Source organism: Stigmatopora nigra, chromosome 6 (genome assembly GCF_051989575.1).
Source record: "Stigmatopora nigra isolate UIUO_SnigA chromosome 6, RoL_Snig_1.1, whole genome shotgun sequence".
NCBI lineage: Eukaryota > Metazoa > Chordata > Actinopteri > Syngnathiformes > Syngnathidae > Stigmatopora > Stigmatopora nigra.
In genome coordinates, this window is record NC_135513.1 from 4,433,423 (window position 1) to 4,452,291 (window position 18,869).

The 18,869-nt window shown below is 41.5% G+C and overlaps 2 protein-coding genes across 2 annotated transcripts; one reads left to right on the forward strand and one right to left on the reverse strand.

Annotated features, from left to right (window-relative positions):
- The first annotated feature begins 61 nt into the window (after window positions 1–61).
- Window positions 62–8,307, forward strand: mttp (microsomal triglyceride transfer protein). The gene is made up of 19 exons (XM_077719595.1): window positions 62–175; window positions 273–645; window positions 1,309–1,496; window positions 1,605–1,748; window positions 2,679–2,786; window positions 2,865–2,981; window positions 3,043–3,182; window positions 3,243–3,393; window positions 3,480–3,637; window positions 3,851–4,019; window positions 4,102–4,209; window positions 4,291–4,503; window positions 4,985–5,196; window positions 5,268–5,365; window positions 5,492–5,613; window positions 5,688–5,915; window positions 6,259–6,383; window positions 7,401–7,571; window positions 7,650–8,307. Exons 2-19 carry the CDS (start codon window positions 585–587, stop codon window positions 7,789–7,791), a joined length of 2,655 nt encoding a protein of 884 aa, XP_077575721.1. The 5' UTR covers window positions 62–175; window positions 273–584; the 3' UTR covers window positions 7,792–8,307.
- An 897-nt stretch (window positions 8,308–9,204) lies between these two features.
- On the reverse strand, window positions 9,205–16,932 carry c6h4orf54 (chromosome 6 C4orf54 homolog). Its single transcript, XM_077719594.1, has 2 exons — window positions 13,070–16,932; window positions 9,205–10,921 (listed from the first exon to the last, which is right to left on the reverse strand). The coding sequence occupies exon 1, from the start codon at window positions 16,913–16,915 to the stop codon at window positions 13,094–13,096; it is 3,822 nt and encodes a 1,273-aa protein (XP_077575720.1). The 5' UTR covers window positions 16,916–16,932; the 3' UTR covers window positions 9,205–10,921; window positions 13,070–13,093.
- Between the last annotated feature and the right edge of the window lie 1,937 nt (window positions 16,933–18,869).

Here is an 18,869-nt window from a genome sequence, read left to right on the forward strand (position 1 = left end):
TTTTTGGGGGGGGGTGTCCATCTTTTTATAATTATACTTAAAACACATTTTAAATTCCCAATTCACAACAAACTTCATGCTTTTTGAATAGGCAATTTGAGTCACCAACAAAGTCACAACTGTTCAATCAAGTAAAAAAAATGGAGTCTTAAAGACGAGTCTTCACATCTACTGGGTAAATACACTTCTTTAGTTTAAAAAAAATGCAACGTTTGCTTTTATTTATTGACTGGTCTGCCCATAATTTCAAAATAAAATCCTCTTCCTTCCAGGTTGATGACACTACAACAGAAAGTCTGATTTGATTGATCACCTGGCCAGATGGGCAAGTGGCTTTTAAAAAGGCACCAATCACTGGCATTGTTTCCCGTCAAATCGGGGGTGATCAGGTTAATGATTTGCTTGTTATCTCGTATACTTAGTACTTGCGCATGGAGTTTGGAGTCTGCCCTCCCCTCCGATAAAACATAATCGGAAAAGCTTGGACTTTCTTTGCCTCTTTTTGGCCCTTTAGTGCCATTTGACACTCAATCGGACACGTTTGTGTGTCACTTTGATTCATTTGGTTCCGGAGAGAACGCACCATGATAACTCCGGCTGTGTTCTTACTTTGTGCAGCCTCCTTTGTCATAACACCAGCCAGTGGTGAGTACAGTCAAAGTCTTATCTTTGTGTGTTTGACTTAGAAAATTCCAATGTTTTTATTTGTATCGTTTATGCAGATGTCAATCTGTTTGGCAAAACCCAAACCTTTCCCTCTTTTTAAATGGAATCAAAATAACATTGAGTGGATGCTGTAATGGCCATGGATTTCCAATGGCCTGATTTGTTGAAATCAGAGCTGATCAAATCTTATTCTGACACGTCACTCCATCTTCAACCGTGACTAGAATCTTATCTGAAAAAGAAGAGAAAACGTTATCTACAACACACCCGGTTAAATGGCCACTGATTGCATCAGAAGACTTTGGTTGAGGCAAATGACAAGAGAAACTGATTTGTAGAATCAAAACTAGTTGTGGAATCCAAACTGCAAAAAATAAAAACACTTGTCAGGCCTAAAACATTTATATAAATTGCTATGTAGTGTTGTCAACTGTAAACTTAAAAGCGAAGGGAAAAAAACTGGTGTTGGCCTTTTATCCAACTTTTTGTGCGGTGGAAATGTAAAAGTCAAAATGTTAAAGCGGATTTAGTTGTTTGTTAATTGTTCATATCATCATCAGTTGGTTATGCATTTGTGTCTTGATCAAATGAACAGAAAGCTGTTTTGCAAGTTCTCAAGCTGTGGTTGTTGTGTTTCTGCAGGTGGTGCAGTAGGACCCCAGCTGAAGAACAACCAGCTGTATAAATTCAGCTACACCACTCAGGTGGTGGTGGACAAAGCCCAGAGGTCAAAAGAGGCCAGCGCCGGTTACAAGATCTCCAGTAATGTGGATGTCAATCTGGTGTGGAAAGATCCCAGCAACAAGGATGAACAGTTGATCCAGTTGAAGGTATACACCAAGTCTTTGTTTTTTTTTCCATGTGACTTTTACTTGGCTTTAAAAGTGTTCATATCTTTTGATAGTACAGCTCTAACTTGCTTCTTCTGTCTATGCTAGATCTCCAATGTGAAAGCTGAGCCAGCGTCCCACAGATCCGAGAAGAAGAATATCCTCGGTGGGACCACCATTGAAAGTCTACTGGGTAAAAGTAGATTGGAAGCCCTGACAAAGCCTTTCTTTCTTCACCTGAGAAATGGAAAGGTAATTGTCAAAATGAAAAATTTACATGCATATACATACCCGCAGTCGTTATCAGTTTTGAAGTTTCGTGACTGTAGTAATGACTGTTATCCTTCTGATCTTTCACCTAATTGTCATCAGGTGATGATGTTGGCAGGTAATAAAATATAGTGACTAGACTTTTAAAAAAAAAAGGTCCATTCTTAAAAGTGGCTACATATACGATACGTCGATTGAGGCATAGTCATGACCTTTTAATTTTGGCAGATATAGTATCGTTGTCCAAAGATTCAATATTGTATGTTATCCTGAGGAAGAATGAGCCAGATCATTACATTGATCGGGTACACAATGATCCAGTCAGATGTATTGAAACGGGGTTTGCCAGAATCGAGCTATGCCATCAAGCTAAATATGTACATAATAAATCTATTGGAGTTATTGGGTAAATTCAATATGATCATTTTGAAATTGGTGATTTATACCCAGAGTGCCAACTGCTTTGAATAAAGCGCGGAATAAAAAAAGCGAGGGCCAGTCGTCCCCGTGGTTATTTGTGGGAATTTAAGAAGCAACCAACACACACACACACACACACATACACACACTCACCCCATGTGTGCTATTTCTGGGAGTCCTATCTGATGTTGTGGTTGAATGCCAAATAAATGACATACTTATTGGGGACACTTGAAGGATGATCTCATTTGCTTGACTTGTGGAGGACATGGAGCCAGCCCAGAAAATATGATATTTATCTGTTATATGATATCACTAGTGGTCCTTCAAACTCTTTACACCAGCCCAAAAATACTGGGCTCGTTAGATTCCCCCATCATAAACGACATTAAAATACTGTAGTAGAGCATGCCAAAATGTTCCTGAAAAGGTATGAAAACTGAACTGAACTCGGGCTGTAGGTCAAATTTAATTGTTGTTTATTTTCTGCAGGTTAAAGCATTTTATTCCTACTGGGCGGAACCTGCCATCATCAAAAACCTTAAACGAGGGGTGTCAAGTTTACTGCAGCTACAGTTCAATACAGGAAAAGTTATCGAGGTATTTTTTTCACTCGAATAGGATATTTGATGGGATGATGTGTTGGTGAATTAAAAATTAAAAATTGTATGGAAACAGAATGATGTGTCTGGAAGGTGCACGGTTGCGTACAAGGCGCAAAAAAACAAAGTGACAAGGACAAAGAACTTGGAGTCATGTAAGACTGAAGAAACTGGCTTCACTACACACAACGAGGTCAGTTAGCAGCCATTTGTCTAGTCCATGTTTCATTGTATTAATTTGGGCCATACCTCAGGTTTTAGGTGTGACTCGGAAGTCTAGCTCCGTCACAGTGTTTGCAATCGAAGATGGTTTCATCCGGTCGGCCAAATCACAAGAAAAACACTTGCTGATTGTCAACGCGCACCGGTCTTCATCTGCAAGTGTTATGTCCAGGTATGGCGAGAGCTCAGCATGATGCACCCTTGTTTTGACGTATTTTTTTTGGCTTGACAGGCAGAGTTTCACACTGGTAGGAACGGAAGCCGGACCTCTGGATACTGCTGGAAAAGACGCGGCCACGGTGGTCAAGTCTATTGATGCCAAGCTTGCGGCTGTTGGTATCAAAGCACAGAAGATTAAAACTCGGTGCAAGACTTGTCCGTCAGTGAGTGATTGTCTTTATTTTGCTGTTTTCATTTAAAAAATTTTGCTTAATGTATTCATCAATTCACTTTGCCTGTCTTCTCTTAGCTCATGCAACAATGGCAGGCTGTTGAGAAAAAACTGGAGCCAGGCAGTTTGTCTAAGGCTTCGGCCCCTCGTAGCTTCCTGGAGCTTATCCAGACAATAAGGAAGGCAACCAAAGGCGATATTCTTAAAGTGCTAAAGAGTGCCAGCAAAACATCTCTGTTAGTAGCTTTATTTTCCTTCTAAATTCCATTAATAGACTAGGGTTTATTGGCCATTGGAAGAAGTGCAACCCATTTAAGAAGTCAGTGAAAGAGTTGAAGCACTAACTTTAAATATTGGACACACTCGGTTAGAGAATGACTCATTTTTTAGCATCTTAACTTAACATTACTTGCAGGTACTCAATTGTTCTCGTTAATGTCTAACTTTAGTCCTCAGGTGGTGGATGCTGTCACTTCCTCCCAAACGACTGCATCTCTGGATGCCATGCTTGAATTCCTCAACTTCACAGATGCTAAAAGTAGGGTTTTGCAGGAGAGGTTTCTTTACGCCTGCGGGTTTGCTTCGCATCCCAATGAGAGGATGCTCCAGATCCTGCTGGTAAGACTTTGTTGAAATAGTAAAACATACAAAAGCAGTTAGCTGACAAGACTGCTTTGCTGATCCTTGATTTTTCTTACAGGGCATTTCTAAAGGAAAGATTGGCAGCCCTGACATTAAGGAGTCAGTGGTGATTATAATGGGAGCCCTTGTCCAAAAACTCTGTCAGAAAGGAGGATGTAACCTACCGGTCAGTTGCAATGAAACATCTTCTGCCTGTTTATAATGCAGTTGAGTGCTTCTGGCTGACTGATGATCTTCAATTTCCCAGACAGTCGTTGAGGTTAAGAAGATGATTCTGGAGGGGCCAGACAGTACGCAAGAAGAGTCCGAGGTCCAGATGTTCCTTCTGGCCCTGAAGAACTCCCTGCTCCCTGAGGCCATTCCCATCTTTACCAAATACACTGAATCTGAAGTGGGCGCATACAGCACCATCGCACTTACCAGCCTGCAGAGATATGACGTCACCCTTATCACTGATGAGGTAAACACTCGGCACATACTCACCTCGCAGAAACTTATATTATGTCGACAAAATAGCGATTTGTTTATTTTTCAATTTTTTGAAACTCCGTTAAACCAGATCAAGAGGTCTCAGCAATACACTGGTATTAAGTACATTGTATGTATTACCTATTACCATATTGTGTGTGGTTACCATCATAATCAAATGCATACAGGTGATTGGTTACTAGATAAAATGCTCATTCATCCTGTAAGCAATTGCACATTTGGTTGATATTTGCTAAAAAGATACAACAACAAAAACACCTTTTTTAATATCTAATCTAGTGTTCTAAATCATTTTTATTTGGTGGTCGTTATCCATTTTTCCCTTGTTCAAAATATCATTTATCGTTGCCATGGGTCCGGTAAAGTCAAATTTAAGGTTCTGCTCTCTGTATTATGTGAAAACTAAAGTGCATAATTTCAATTAGAATAAATAAGCATGACTTGATTTCCAGGTCAAAAAGACGGTGAACAGGATCTATCACCAGAATCGTCGGATTTATGAGAAAAATGTGCGAGCTGCTGCAGCAGATGTCATCCTCAGCAGCAACCCCTCGTACATGGAAATCAAAAATTTGCTGTTGTCCATCGGCCACCTTCCACGTGAGATGAACAAGTACATGCTGTCGAAGATCCAGGACATCCTTCGCTTCCACATGCCTGCCAGGTATGTTGTACAACAACATGGAGAAGATTGGAGCAGAAAGGCATGTGGGAAAAAAATCTCTCTTCTTTCAGCAAAGTTTTAAAACAAGTTATGCGAGAGAAGATTTCCCACAACTATGATCGATTTTCAAAATTCGGGTCATCATCTGCATACTCAGGATTCATGGCAAGTAAGTAGTAATATTGGAAGTAGTCCTGTTTTTTGCTTCCCAGTAAATCTGGAATTATTGTAATGGCTCTCTGCACAGCCCTGCAACTTTTGTCCTGAAATGGCTAATATGTTTTACTTCCCACAGAATCTGCTGATGTTACCTCCGCATACAGTTTGGACATTTTGTACTCCGGCTCTGGAATCCTGAGGAGAAGCAATATGAACATTTATGCTTCTAGTAAAGGAGCAACGCTACATGGACTGCAGGTCTGAATAATCTCCCATTTTAGTGAAATGTACCAAAGCTATGAAGATCAAATTTGGCTTCGGCTGTGTTCTAGGTTGCCATTGAAGCACAAGGTTTGGAGTCACTCATTGCTGCTACGCCAGATGAAGGAGAGGAAGGCTTGGAGTCGTTTGCCGGGATGTCGGCTCTGCTCTTTGGCGTTCAGCTGCGACCTGTCACCTTCTTCAAGGGCTACAGCGACCTCATGTCCAAAATGTTCTCCATGACTGGGGAGCCCATGAATGTGGTCAAGGGTCTCATTTTGCTCACAGATCATTCTGAGGTAAGCGGCTAATGCACAAACTGGTCAATAGCCTCAAATCAGAAATGTTTATATTGACCAAAAGCCCCACTCTTGTCAAATTGTGGAATAATTACGTATTTAACTGTAAACCAGCAGATAGGAAAATGCTACACACTTTCGGATGTAAGATTTTTGCCATATTATTAAAAAGTATATTAAAGGACCAAGAAACGTTATTTTCCAACCATTGTCCACCATTAGTATGACTTTGAACCTGTACCATTCATAGGAAAGAGCACTGGTGTTAGGTTCTGATTTTGCATTTAGTGAAGCTAAAGTTATGTTATGCACTGTTTTAGCTTATCTTCCCTTTTACTTGTAGGTCATTCAATTGCAGTCTGGTCTGAAGGCAAGTGCTGAGTTCCAGGGAGGGTTAGCCATCGACATCTCTGGTGGCATGGAGATCAGTTTGTGGTACAGGGAGTCCAAAACCAGTGTAAATAACAGGTAAATTCCATAAACCACGCAGTAAAATAGCCCAACGTCAAAGCAGTGCCTTTTCGTGACGATAACCTACTCTGAATAGTTCCAAACCTTGTCTACATAATCCGTGGTATGTTTGTTAACAACTGCACATGCAAGTGCGATGGAACACCTCTGGAGACCCCTGCGGCAATTCTTAGAAAAATAACCTTTATGGTTCTTTCTGGAGTTCTTGCCATGTCACAGCGCCTCAAATAGACCCGTGTTGATGTTGGAGTCATGTGAACTTTAAAGCTCTATAAGTGTTGTCTGATTCACTTGTTCCACTTGACAAGTTGGAAGTGATCCAGTATTGTGCTTCACACCTATCTCGCATAGAAGGGCTGGCATGAAACGTGACGTCAGCACTGTCTGGCTCGTTATTTTCGAACATAGTACATGAGAGCAGGCGTGTGGATCGGATGTCTTGGGTGGGATTCGGCGGTGTGTAGTGCCACCGAATTGAAATTTTGAGGCGACAATTATTGCACGGTTGCATAAATAGTGTTGTTTATCATCCACAAATATCTTTCATAATGGTGGGATGTGTAAATGTCAAGTATAAAACCTGGGGAATTTAAGACTTAATGGGGTGTGGTTGCTTAGAAAAGAGAGTGGTAATCAGGAGAGGTTTTTTTGCCTTTAAAGTAAAAAATGGAGACTTGACCTGTGGGTAAGCGAATGGCAGAGGCAGGTGAATGGATCAACATAACTGTGCCCCTTTCAACCTGATAATAGACTGACGACCTATGTATAGACACAGAACAAACCACACACATGCATCTTTCCCAGGGCATGCCCCCATGACCAAAGTGTCCAGGCAGGTGGATTTTTGAATGGAGTTGAATTGCTGCGTGTGTTGTTGCATGTAGTACTGTATATAAAGTGGTGTGAATGAGGGGAAAAAAGGGATGGGGAAGACTTGTAGAATGTAGAATGCAGTTCATAAGTGAATAGGAAAACATGCTTTTTCATTGAACATTTATATGTGGTGTTTTTCAGGGGAGCACTAGTGGTCTCTGGTAATGTTACAATAGACATGGACTTTATGAGTGCCGGTTTGGAAGTTAGCTTTGAAACTGAGGCCTCCCTCGACTTCATCACAACTGTCCAGTTCTCGGAATATCCTTTCCTGGTGTGCATGCAGATGGATAAAACCACTTTTCCTGTCAGGTACTAGAAAATCTCAAATGAACGAATCCACCTACACACACATTCATCAAAACCGTAACATGTATTGCTACTTTTCAGCGAGCACATGAAAAAGCACGAGAGCCTGTCAACTGGGAAAAGTGTAGTCTGGCAAAAGAGTAACAAGATGCTGATTCCCGGCTCGGAATTCCCTCTCCACCAAGAAAACTCCAACATGTGCAAGAAGGTATTTGACTCCTAAGAGGAGTTGTTCATGTTTGGGGTAGGTTCTATGTCCCCTCTATGAGGCTTTGGTGCATTTCAGCAAGTTTACATCATACCTCAGTATCACATAGTGAAACACCCTGAGATAAATGTGATGAATGTGTGCATTTTTTTTGTTTAAACAACACATGTTTACATTCTTGTAAGTATGTAAGTAATCAAATGTTTGTCTGCAATTGGGTGTTGTTTTGTTATGGCTTTGGTTGAAAATATATTTATGTTGGGCACATAACATTACAGTACATAAAAATAGGTTGGATATGTAATGTACTGTAACCCTATATATTAGTATTACATTATTCACTTGTTGTTTTACACTGAACTTACAAGATCTGAGCTAAGGTGGAAAAAAATCTACAATTAAGCCATTTACTTCTTTTTTTCAACTCGTTCAATATTGTTTGTTGAGCCAATATGTCCTATTGTCAATTTTGCAAACACATTGTTTTAAATAGAATAAGAACATTGAAATAAACTTACACTGGTGACTCCATTTCTGATGAGGTATGGTATATTCAGATTTTTTTTTTTAAGAACTATACTAAAGTCTTTTCTACTAGTGTACCTAATGTACATACTACTGGCTATCACATTTTCTGGTAGTATTTGTTAAAAAGGCATTCATTGTACAGTGTTATCTCCAAAACAAGCAGGTAAGAGTTTTTTTTTCATGTACCAGGAGGGTGTGACATCAGAGCTCCTGTTGGCATCCAAAGCCAACAACTGGAGCTTGGTGCAGATTCTTCCAAAAGCACCGAGAGCAGCTGGGGGCAAAGCGCTGTCTGCCAGTCGCGTTGCAGCCATGGCGACCAAGTAAACACTGCAGCAAACGCTCAAGTTAAACTTAAGCCTCGGCCGGGTGATGTTTCAGTGTGGCCACAAAGCTAAATTTGCATGCTGGCAAGACAGCACATGTGCTTTTCTCCTGCCACTATAAATCTGTATGATTCCTTGTAACGCTTGGTATGAGTATGGACCACACCACCTTCCTTTTGAAAACTTGGCTGCTTAAACTGAAAAAGACAACCCAATGATTTAGCTTTTTGGCTATAAATTTGAAAATATTTTGAACACATTTAATTCATTAACTATTATAACTTGAACTTGAGCGGAAATAGGCAACATCAATTTATGGAACACATTTTCTGTGTTTTTATGTCTCATAGCTCAACTTTTCTGGTGTAAGATGTGAAAATATAGCTAAAACCCATCCAAATAATGCAAATATCTTCAGTAGCTTGCATTTTGAATTTATTCCAGAGGTATGTAGGCTTATAAGTCTACATAACAAATTCATTTTCACAGTCAAGCATTGGCTTACAGCATTTCACCTTTCAAAATGTCTCTCTAATGTCACCCAAACCTTGTCTTTTTTTCTTTTTTAGCAGCTCACAGTGCAACAGAACAACACCATTGTCTTATGATGCCATTACAGTCCAACACATCCTACTTGCACTTATTTCAAACCATCAAGACTTCCCAGGACCTTCTTTGTTTGTAAGCAAACACCAATATTGAATTTGTGGTAATTATTTTTCCATTAACTTTGTTTAACCTTTTAAAAATATTTTTTTAAAATATATTTTATAATGAGGGGGGAAGATTGTGGCTGTCACTATGGAACAGAGACAAATCAAGTGCATTTAGTTCATTTATATTCATTGAAACAAATAATACAACAGGTTAAAATGACACATGGTTCAATAGAGAATAATTGTCAGCAGGGTCAAAACAAAAAAAGCATATAATCAACATTTTACATGACATAAGAAATATTTGAGCCTACTTTGGCAATTTTTCGTTTAAGTATATTGAGCAAAACATTAGAGATGCATTTTTTCCCACATGAATTTATCTAAAAGGGAAAATAATTATTCATACAATTTCTTTGCTATACTTTCAAATGACAGATTTCCAAACGTGCACATTTTGTGCAACATCAACTTGCAGTAAAGAACAAAATATCCATTCTACTCTATTAAACTTACTTCCAATCATACCAACTCTTATATAGGGCAATTTAAATAAGCTTGTGTATCTTACACAATGAAGGCAAATAGACTGACCAGCAGACCCGATTACCTCTAATTCACTGAAGTTGGAAACCTGCTAAACTAACAGTCTGTGTGATTCTTTTCTGAAAAAGAAGGCAGTTTGCATGATCTAAAATGGCTCATTCATTGCGTGCTCTATTAGAGAAAAATGTCCCATGTTGAATTGAAACTTGATTTTGCCAATGAAACAGTTAAAGTTCATTTGTGGGGTGTTAGAAATGGTCCAGATAAAAAATAGAATTTGTCCAAAGTTCTCTTGAGTATTTTGTAGGATTTAGGATTTAAAGTAAGCTATTCATCATTATTAAATAGCCAAGAGTCCACAAAATAATTGTATACCAAATTCTTACTCAAGAGAACTCAATTTGGCTTGTTCCTGTTCACAGTAAGGTAACATGAGTCCTCTTTATATGCTATCAGAATGCTGATATATCCTGCACATCAGACATATAACAACACAAACACACACACACATACCGGCACCAACTTAATTACACTCCAAAGTGTAAACGTAAAATAAACACAAAAAGAGGAACACTGCCCCTAAAATTCCAACGGGAACGAAGCGCCGCTTCGTTGCATCAACACACTTGGTGTGCTCTGGTTTTTATTGTCCCATTTAAGGTGCAAACTTTATCTCATCCAACACAGCTCATCTCTTTCACACATTTCAGCCATTACTACAATAGTGCAGGTGTCAACAGCAAATTGACAGTCATAAAACAGAGGGTGCATGTACTTCAGGTAGAACACAAGCTTTATTAATATTGTTAACTTGCCCAAATGGTGTTTAAAAAACTACAATTTTTGATGTTAAAAAAATAATTTAAAAACTCAAGACAAATGGTCCCTGTGTCTACTCCTGTGTACTAATTATCTTTTTGTCATTATTTCTAGTGACCTAGTGACCTTTTGTGATTCAGTGTTTTTACCTTGCAAAGTGCTGCCATGCATAGATAATGAACTCATGCTGACTTTGGGTTGAGTATGTCCTGAAGAAAAGAATACTGGCTTAGGGGGGTGAATGAAGGCAGAGATGTCTCCTGAAGATATCTGCAAATCAAAACATAAAAATGACGTTTAGTAAACAGGACTTGAGAAAATATTCTCAATGGCGACATAGCAATTTTTCAAAACACAGCTCAGCTGTTTTCATATAAAATTAAACAGTACGCAGCTCTCCACCCCAGTCTGTGCATTTTAGACTCAGTAAAGGCACCTATAAAAAGTTGACCTCGTCCCAGCCCACCGGACTGGCTTCAATGGTGGAGCGAGCAGCAGCATCTGATCTCCCCTAGCAGCTGTCCTCTCCCTGCATCAGCACAACAAATACTTTACATTGACCTGACCTTTCCCTCCTGCTTTACTATCGCAGCCATGGGCCACTACACAAAGACCCGCACCCAAGCACACACACACACATACACACACCATCATCTACACATCTACAGTTCCTCTTCACACCACTACTAAAGCCGGTATTGAGCCCCTTGGCCGCCACCCAACTGACAAGAATCTCACAAGCGCACACAGTTGTATTCTTACTCTCACACCTCGCTTGACAATAGGCTGGGACAGATTGCAAGTTTGGATGAGTCAACCTTGCTTTTCTTTTTTTTTTAATGATCTTATGAATGGAGTTCATATGCGATTGGAATAGGGTTTAATCCAGATTTTTTCCACATTTTTGATGTTTTAGATGCTTTAAGGAAATAACTTCCTTTGAAAGGGATAGATGCCCAAAGCATTTTGACTCCATTGCAAATGTATTGAAACAGTATCGACGCCTAACGTAAGATTTAATACATCAATATTCTAATTTTACCAACTACCACAACAAATACTCATTGAATACTACATACATATATTAGGGCTGCCACTAAAGAAGTTGACTATTAGAATAAAGAAAGGTCAAGCATGAAACCCAAATAGATGACATAAAAATCCCATATTATTTAGTTAAGGCCGTATTTTACAATTTGAAAAACTGTATCCATTCAAGCTGTTTTTCTAATTGATTGAGGAAGCGATCCCATGTAAACAAAGTCGCTCGCCGCTCACTATAGGAATTGTCCGACGGTGCTGTCATGCGCAAAATTGGGCACTTGAGAGATGCGGCTGAAAATCCCATCAAGCTCAGGGAGATTTTTAGCACTCAAGTTACCTGTCATGAAGTTACTGCATGTCTATTAACGCTGACATGTCACAGCTGAACTCAAAACTCAGAATGCATGTGCTACATAAAGACCGCCACACACTGGTGCAAACACCGCTTAACCTCAAAATGCTTAACCTGATGATAAAATAAAATTTAAAAAAAAACATAACACCCACATGAATACTTAATGAATTCTGTCTTAATGTTAAAACTGAGGAAAAAACAACAATTACATTTTTTAACAATTTGATGACGCCTATTAATAGAACAAATACTCCAAGATTATGGCTACCTATGATACAGCCCACGGGGACTCTCAGATATTTATGATACAGTTTATATATTTACAAACATCCAAGCCCGGCTGCTTCTGTCAGCAGATCTAAATCAAGTGCTACCTCTAAAGTCTAAACCTTCTGTCATGGATAAAATGCCATTTATCAGATTATATCAGCAGTGTTCTCGATGTACTGTAGCTTTGTCCTTGTGTTTCATCATTCCAATCCAGTAGTAAAAGTAAAGTTAAACAATACTATTACCGCCAGCCCTCACAGTTAAAATAAGATGGATGTCATGCACTTGTTTATTTTTTTTCCCTGTTTTGCAGAGCACAGGTGTGTGGGCGGTAGGCGGAGTCTCCTGCGTCGCACCTGCAGCTCTTCAACAGGGTATACAAGTATAATTAAGCAAGCCAAGAGAAAGGTACCGTGACAATGCTTACTTAGTCATTGGTACTAGTTTATAATATTGTGCCTGTGTGCTAATTGCCAGATTCTGTGTGTTTTTTTCAGTTATTTTTGTTCAGTAATTGCTTTGTTTTTTACTTGTACCATTCTCTTCTGGCACTCCGCCCATAGCCTCAGTTACCCTCTGGGATTTTTATTTTTTAGCTTTTTGGTCTGTGAGCTTCTGTCACAGACCCTTTTGAATGAAATTGCCCTGTTCAAACCGCATAAAATAAACAGCAAAGCAAAGAAATCCAATTTGACCCGCATTGCCGACCGACTTAGTCACAACTGTTGAATTTCTAGTGAATGACTTACACACACAATGAAGTGTCTTCTTGGTCATCTGTGCTCGACCACAAAGCTCATCGTTGTTCCATCGAAAGAAGGCGGGGCGATAATTCTTGGACCTTGTTGCGTCGTGATGCTGATAATCGGCTTCCTGTCTGAGCTGACAGCACCTGCTATGACGGGGGAGGGCTTCACATGTCCCAAGGGGGCCTCCGCCGTTGCACTGTAGTAGGGGCTCTCTGCCGACGGAGCGTTCGATTCCTGCTTTGCGTACATATTTTTCAACTTTTCTCTGCCTTCGGTGGGAATTGCCGGCAAGGCCTTTGCTTCCAGAGCGGGTGGGGGGATGATTCCAGGGTAAATCACATAGGTAGGTGCGATGGCTCCTGGGTTCAAAGCCATGGGTGGCAATGTGAGGGCCACAGGGGTGACGGGGGCGATGGGCGGGACGGGTGAATGCGGAACATCCACAAACTGGCCTGTCTCTGGGTCAAACAGTCGCTTAGTGTTGGTCTGCATTGGTGTGTCAACTAGGTAATAATGCCCCGTGGTGGGGTCCAGGAGCATTTTGCGCTGTGTTTTAAGGTGAAGCTCTCCGCTGATTGGTGGTGGTGATAGAGTGGCAAAAGGTGGGGAGAAACACAACACTTGCTGTGTTTGTGGTACTTTTGCGGGTTGGTGGTAGATCAAAGAAGCGGTGCAATCATCCGTTAATAATCTTTTGTGTTCAGGGATCTTCACATCAGTCTGTCTTCTGTTTGGCTTCGTCTCTGTATAAGCCGTTTCCTTTCTGGAAACGTTGACCTCATTAGTAGTACACATCAGACCCGGGATGGATAAATAGTTCTCTGAGTCGCTTTGTGAGACTGCGGGATTAGTTGGAGCCATTTGGATATTTGTCTGCTCTGCCTGGCCTTTTCTTCCAGGTTCTATTCTAACGGAGAGAGGTTTGGCTGGGATCTTGGAGCTTTGCAAAGCCAAACGTTGTAGCGTAGGGCGGGTGAAGGCGCTAGGTCGAAGGTGAAGGTTGCTTCTGTTGCTGTAGGTTTTGCGTTGCGCTGACTCATTGTCGTGAGGGACGTGTATGACGTTTAGTGCTCTTTCCTGGCTTGTTTCGGATTCCACTGTTGTTTCTTCTTCCGTTCCCTGCTCTTCACGAGCTATGAGCGAAAGCACGTGGCTGCCCGTGATCGGTTGCGGAGCCTGAGCCTTGCGTTTCCATTCGTTTCGGTCAAAAACGTAAAGACGCTCCATTGTTTTGACAGCAGCTTTGAGTTTCTCCAGCGCAGCTTGTTTGGGAATTCCAGGCTCAAATCGCTTCTCTGCCACATCACATACAAACTTTTCCTGCCTTTGCCTTAATACTTTTTCAGCTTCCAACTGGTCAGGATTTGGTTGCTTTGCTACAATTGTGGGCACTTTGCTACCTGCACTTGGTGGTAGTCCAACAATGTCTTCTGTTTGTTTCGGCATTTTATTTGTTTTTACTGAGTGGCATTTAATAACAATGGGTGATGGAGACACCTTTTTGATAGGCTCTTTTTTGTCCTTTTCTTCAAGTGTTTCCATGGGTTCAACTGCACTTTTACTGTTGCTGTTGTCTACAGAAACAAAACTGTATGAGCTTTTTACCAGCTTACGTACATCTCGTACACGGTAAATTGGTGTTTGAAACTTGCACTTTGTATCCCTGACATCTCGAACCGTGAAATTTGGAGCCTTACCCACAGCTGACAAAATATGACATTTGCCATCAACAGTTCCCCGAAATGTGTTGACAGAGCCTATTTTCGGAGTTAACAGATTTGCAATATTCAAGCCCCCTCCTTTATTTTCCTTCACACTTCTTAGACATATTTTGATCTCTGGGCTTTTTCCACCTTGGATGGTGTCTTCTTGAGCTGTCGTGTTTCCTGTTGCACCGTCTTTGGAAAAACGCTGACAGCCCGGCATGAAAAGGAGTTTAGTGAGCATGTTACTCCTGTCTGATTCCTCCTTCACTTCTTTAGTAGCTGCAGAAAGCTCAGCTTCCTTCACAGCTTCTTCATTCTTCCACGAGTTAAATGCGCTGCTCAGACTGCGACTGAGCCCAGCCTTAGGTCCCATTTTTCCTGACTCTTCAGGCGCATCTGTACTTCTCTGCTCTTCTATTGGCTCACATGAATCAGATCTGCTGCCTTCCGACGGCTGCTCATCTCCAGAATTGGTGTAACCCGATCCTGATTCCGAATTTTGCCTATGAAAGCCTCTCCTGACCTTGCTCCCATCCATGAAGGAAGGAGAGAGTGGCGAACACATGTCTGAGATCTCACCTCTTTCCATCTTACGCTCCTGCTCAAACTGCATCTTTTTGGAGATGACATTTTTAAGAAGACTTGACGCAAAGACGGATCTATTATGTGTATTGCCTGTGTTGTCAGTGAGGTCACAGTCCAGTTCACAACTTGACCTGGCCAATTCTGCTCCATGCACCTCAGCAGACCTTCTCTTGCTACTTTTGAGTTGCCCAGTGACTGTTTGGGCATCAGAATGACATTGAACGTTCAACATGACGCCTCGCTGATGTTTCATCTCCGTCCCCTGACATAAAGACGCTTCTTGATGAAAAGTTAGTCTTTTGTTAGTTTGGGGGGCTCCGTGACTCGCCATGGTCTCGTTCATTTCTAGCGTGGCGCTGGAGGTCTTGTGCGCAATGATGCCATGCTCTGCCCCGCTAGGGATGTGTCCGTAATTCCAATCCACGTAAGCAGACCACTTGTTTAAACCGTACTCCGACAAGGACGATTCACTAGAAGTGCTTAAATTAATGGTATCAAAGTAAGGACACGCCAAGCTTCGGAATGACCTGGCGGTTAAATTACGCACTTCTTTGTCAGCGTCATCCAGCTCGCTGATGGAGCTAGAGGCGCCACTGGAATATTCATTAATGTCCTTCCGTCTCAGTTTAGTTGCAAGGTGCTGACGGCCAGGAGCGGGGATGAAATACTTGGCTGCGTTATCTCCCAAAGCTCCTGCTCTCATGAAAGAGAAGTGGCTGGTGTCTCCAAATCGCTTGGCACATTCGTCCGTAATACCAACGGGCTCCTCCTCTGTGGAGGTTTGGATGGCGAGATGGATTTTGTCCCCAACGGCGTGGTTTTTGCACAAGCTTTCATCCGAGCTGGCGCATTTCTCCGAATCGCAAAGATCACTGTCATCCTGCTCGGTGCTTGCACCGAGTTTAGCGACCGGGCTCCTGCCCTCCAAGATGAGGGTCCCGGTTCGGGTGTCATCGCTTTCAAACGATGCGTAATCCACGAAGGAGTACACCAAGTTGTCGTCCTCAAAGTCCCAGCTGGCACCGCGGCCCAAGTCATAATCGACATCGTGATCGAGTTCGGTCAGCTGGATTTCATGGGTGGTGATATAGTGAGACTCGTCTTTTAGTGTGTCTGAGCCGCTGTGGTTGGACAGGACTGCACTGGCGGCGTCATCTGACTCGCTGCGGCTATTCAAGTACATGTCCGTGTACTGGAGCTCGTCCCCTTCACTGCAATCGCTCGGATCCACTTCTGACAGGAGCTGTGTCTCATCGCCAGAGTCTTCCTCATAGGAAAGTTCAACACCGCCAACCATATCCACAGAGTCCACAGATATCGGTCCACGTCCCCCCGACTTTGAGCCATCGCTTTTGACGGATAGCTGGCTCCCCTCGCCGGTAAATGTTACTTTCACGGTCTTGGCGGCTTCTGGTCTCATATCCAAATCCACATAGTTGGACTCAGTTTTTGTCTCAAAATGTCCCCAAGTGTCTTTGGCCTTGTCCCCTGGGAGCAGCGTCCTGTGAGGTCCCGGGCCATCTCGGTAAGTGAGAGTTTCCTCCGCTGCTTCCATGAGGTCTGCGATGTTAACCCGACACAGGACGGAAAACTCTGCCCGTTGCCAGGTCGTGGGCATGGAGAGCCAGGAGCAAAGGGGGAGGGAGGAGAGGGAGTGACCGTTTAGGGGAGGACCCACCATCATATCACACACTCTTACAGCATTGGGGACATTAAGAATGTTTGTGTCATGTTTATCCTCCTACAGAAAGTATATTAAAACAAAAAATACATTTCTCTACCCGATTTTTTAACGTATTTGAATAAGTTTTAAGGGACACGCGACTCCAGAATCTATGTTTGCTGACCCCCGCTCTAACCTAAGATGCAGCTTATTTTTATTTTTATTTTGAAGTCAAAACCCTGACGGATGGTATGCAGGAGGGTGAGGCAGAGCCGCCAGTTGCTCAGTGTGACGGACACATTATCAAGGGTAGGGGTCACCATTATGAATCTTTTAACACCAGTCCTTTTTCTCATCCTGTCTCATTCATTATGCTTAAAATGCATTTGTATGTTTTTATATAGGTATTGTGTGTAAAGTACAGGAATATAGACGCATTGATGACACTTCATCATGACTAATGGGTGAGTTATTCAACTAAAACTGAAAAATCCATCATCAGTTTGACTGGAATTGTTAACAGCAAAACAAGAAAAAATAGAGGAATTGTCCAATGTCTAACATGGAAGCAAAGCACATGTACTGAGCTATTAAAGGTTCTTCTATGCGTGCCCATATGTGAGCAAGTACAGGTTGAAGCGACCTCTGTAAAGAACATCCACTGTGGTAGCTATTTAAAAGGAAGACGTGTGCAGATCGGTTTCTTAGAAAGGATACATTAAAACAGCAGGTGTACAATCATGAGCGCCATCCATCATCATCGGAGACGTTTTTGCAAACATTAGATGTGGATTTGAAACAGGGTCACACTCTAGAATCGATTTGCAACGTGTACCTGAGGTAAAAATAGTGGCTGGAAAAGCTGTAAATAAGCTTTGCAGATGTGGAGAGCTGACAACTGTTTGTCACACAGCTGTCTGTCTTCTCAAAGAGCTGACAAATGTCTCCCAGAAGGTGATAAACTCTCAAAGACCAGTCATATGGAATATTCCTTCCAATTTTCCAATCATATTTGCTCATGGTTGCAAACTAATTACTGTATTTTATACACTATAAGGTGCAACTAAATTACTTCAATTTTCTCAAAAGTCTAGTCAAGTGCGGCTTATATACTGATCAATATTGGTTAATAATTTAATAAAATTCTTTTTAACACAACTCCATCTAGTTGATGTATCACACAACTCTGCTACTATTACTTCTACGACGACTCCATCTATTGGATATATATAACACAATCCTCCACTACTAATCTAATCCACTGTGCCCTATAAATAAACAAATTTTAAGATAGGCCATTCATCAAAGGTGTGCCTTATGGTGTAGAAAAACATAATTTGGGTGACTTACTAGCGTATTTATTGTGAGCCGGTATTCCAAAAATAACACACACAGTGGTATAAAACATTGACTATATTATGAATGGAATTGAAAAAGGTTAGCAATCACTGCTGTCCATGTAAATAACAGGGTGACTTTCATAAAGTGCGCAGGCATTCGAGACATGAGCTAAATGTAACAGCATGCATGGTGTCAAAGGTCAAAGCGAGCGTGAAAGACGAATAATACGATAAAGCAGTTGTTGGTGTTTGCCTCTGACACAAAAGCTGTTTGAAACATCCATCTCATTGAAAGGTATTCAACAACAAAATATTAAGGGACTTGCTTTCGGCCCACACGTGCCCACATTGTATTAAGACTAGCACGCCGAGGCTAAAAACAGCAATGATTGATGCAGGGCTGTCGTGACTTACGCCAGCCACTGTATGAAACACTTTGTCCTCACTAGGGTTGCAAGGGGTGCTGGAGACTATCCCAGCTGACTTTCGGACTAGCCAATCACAGG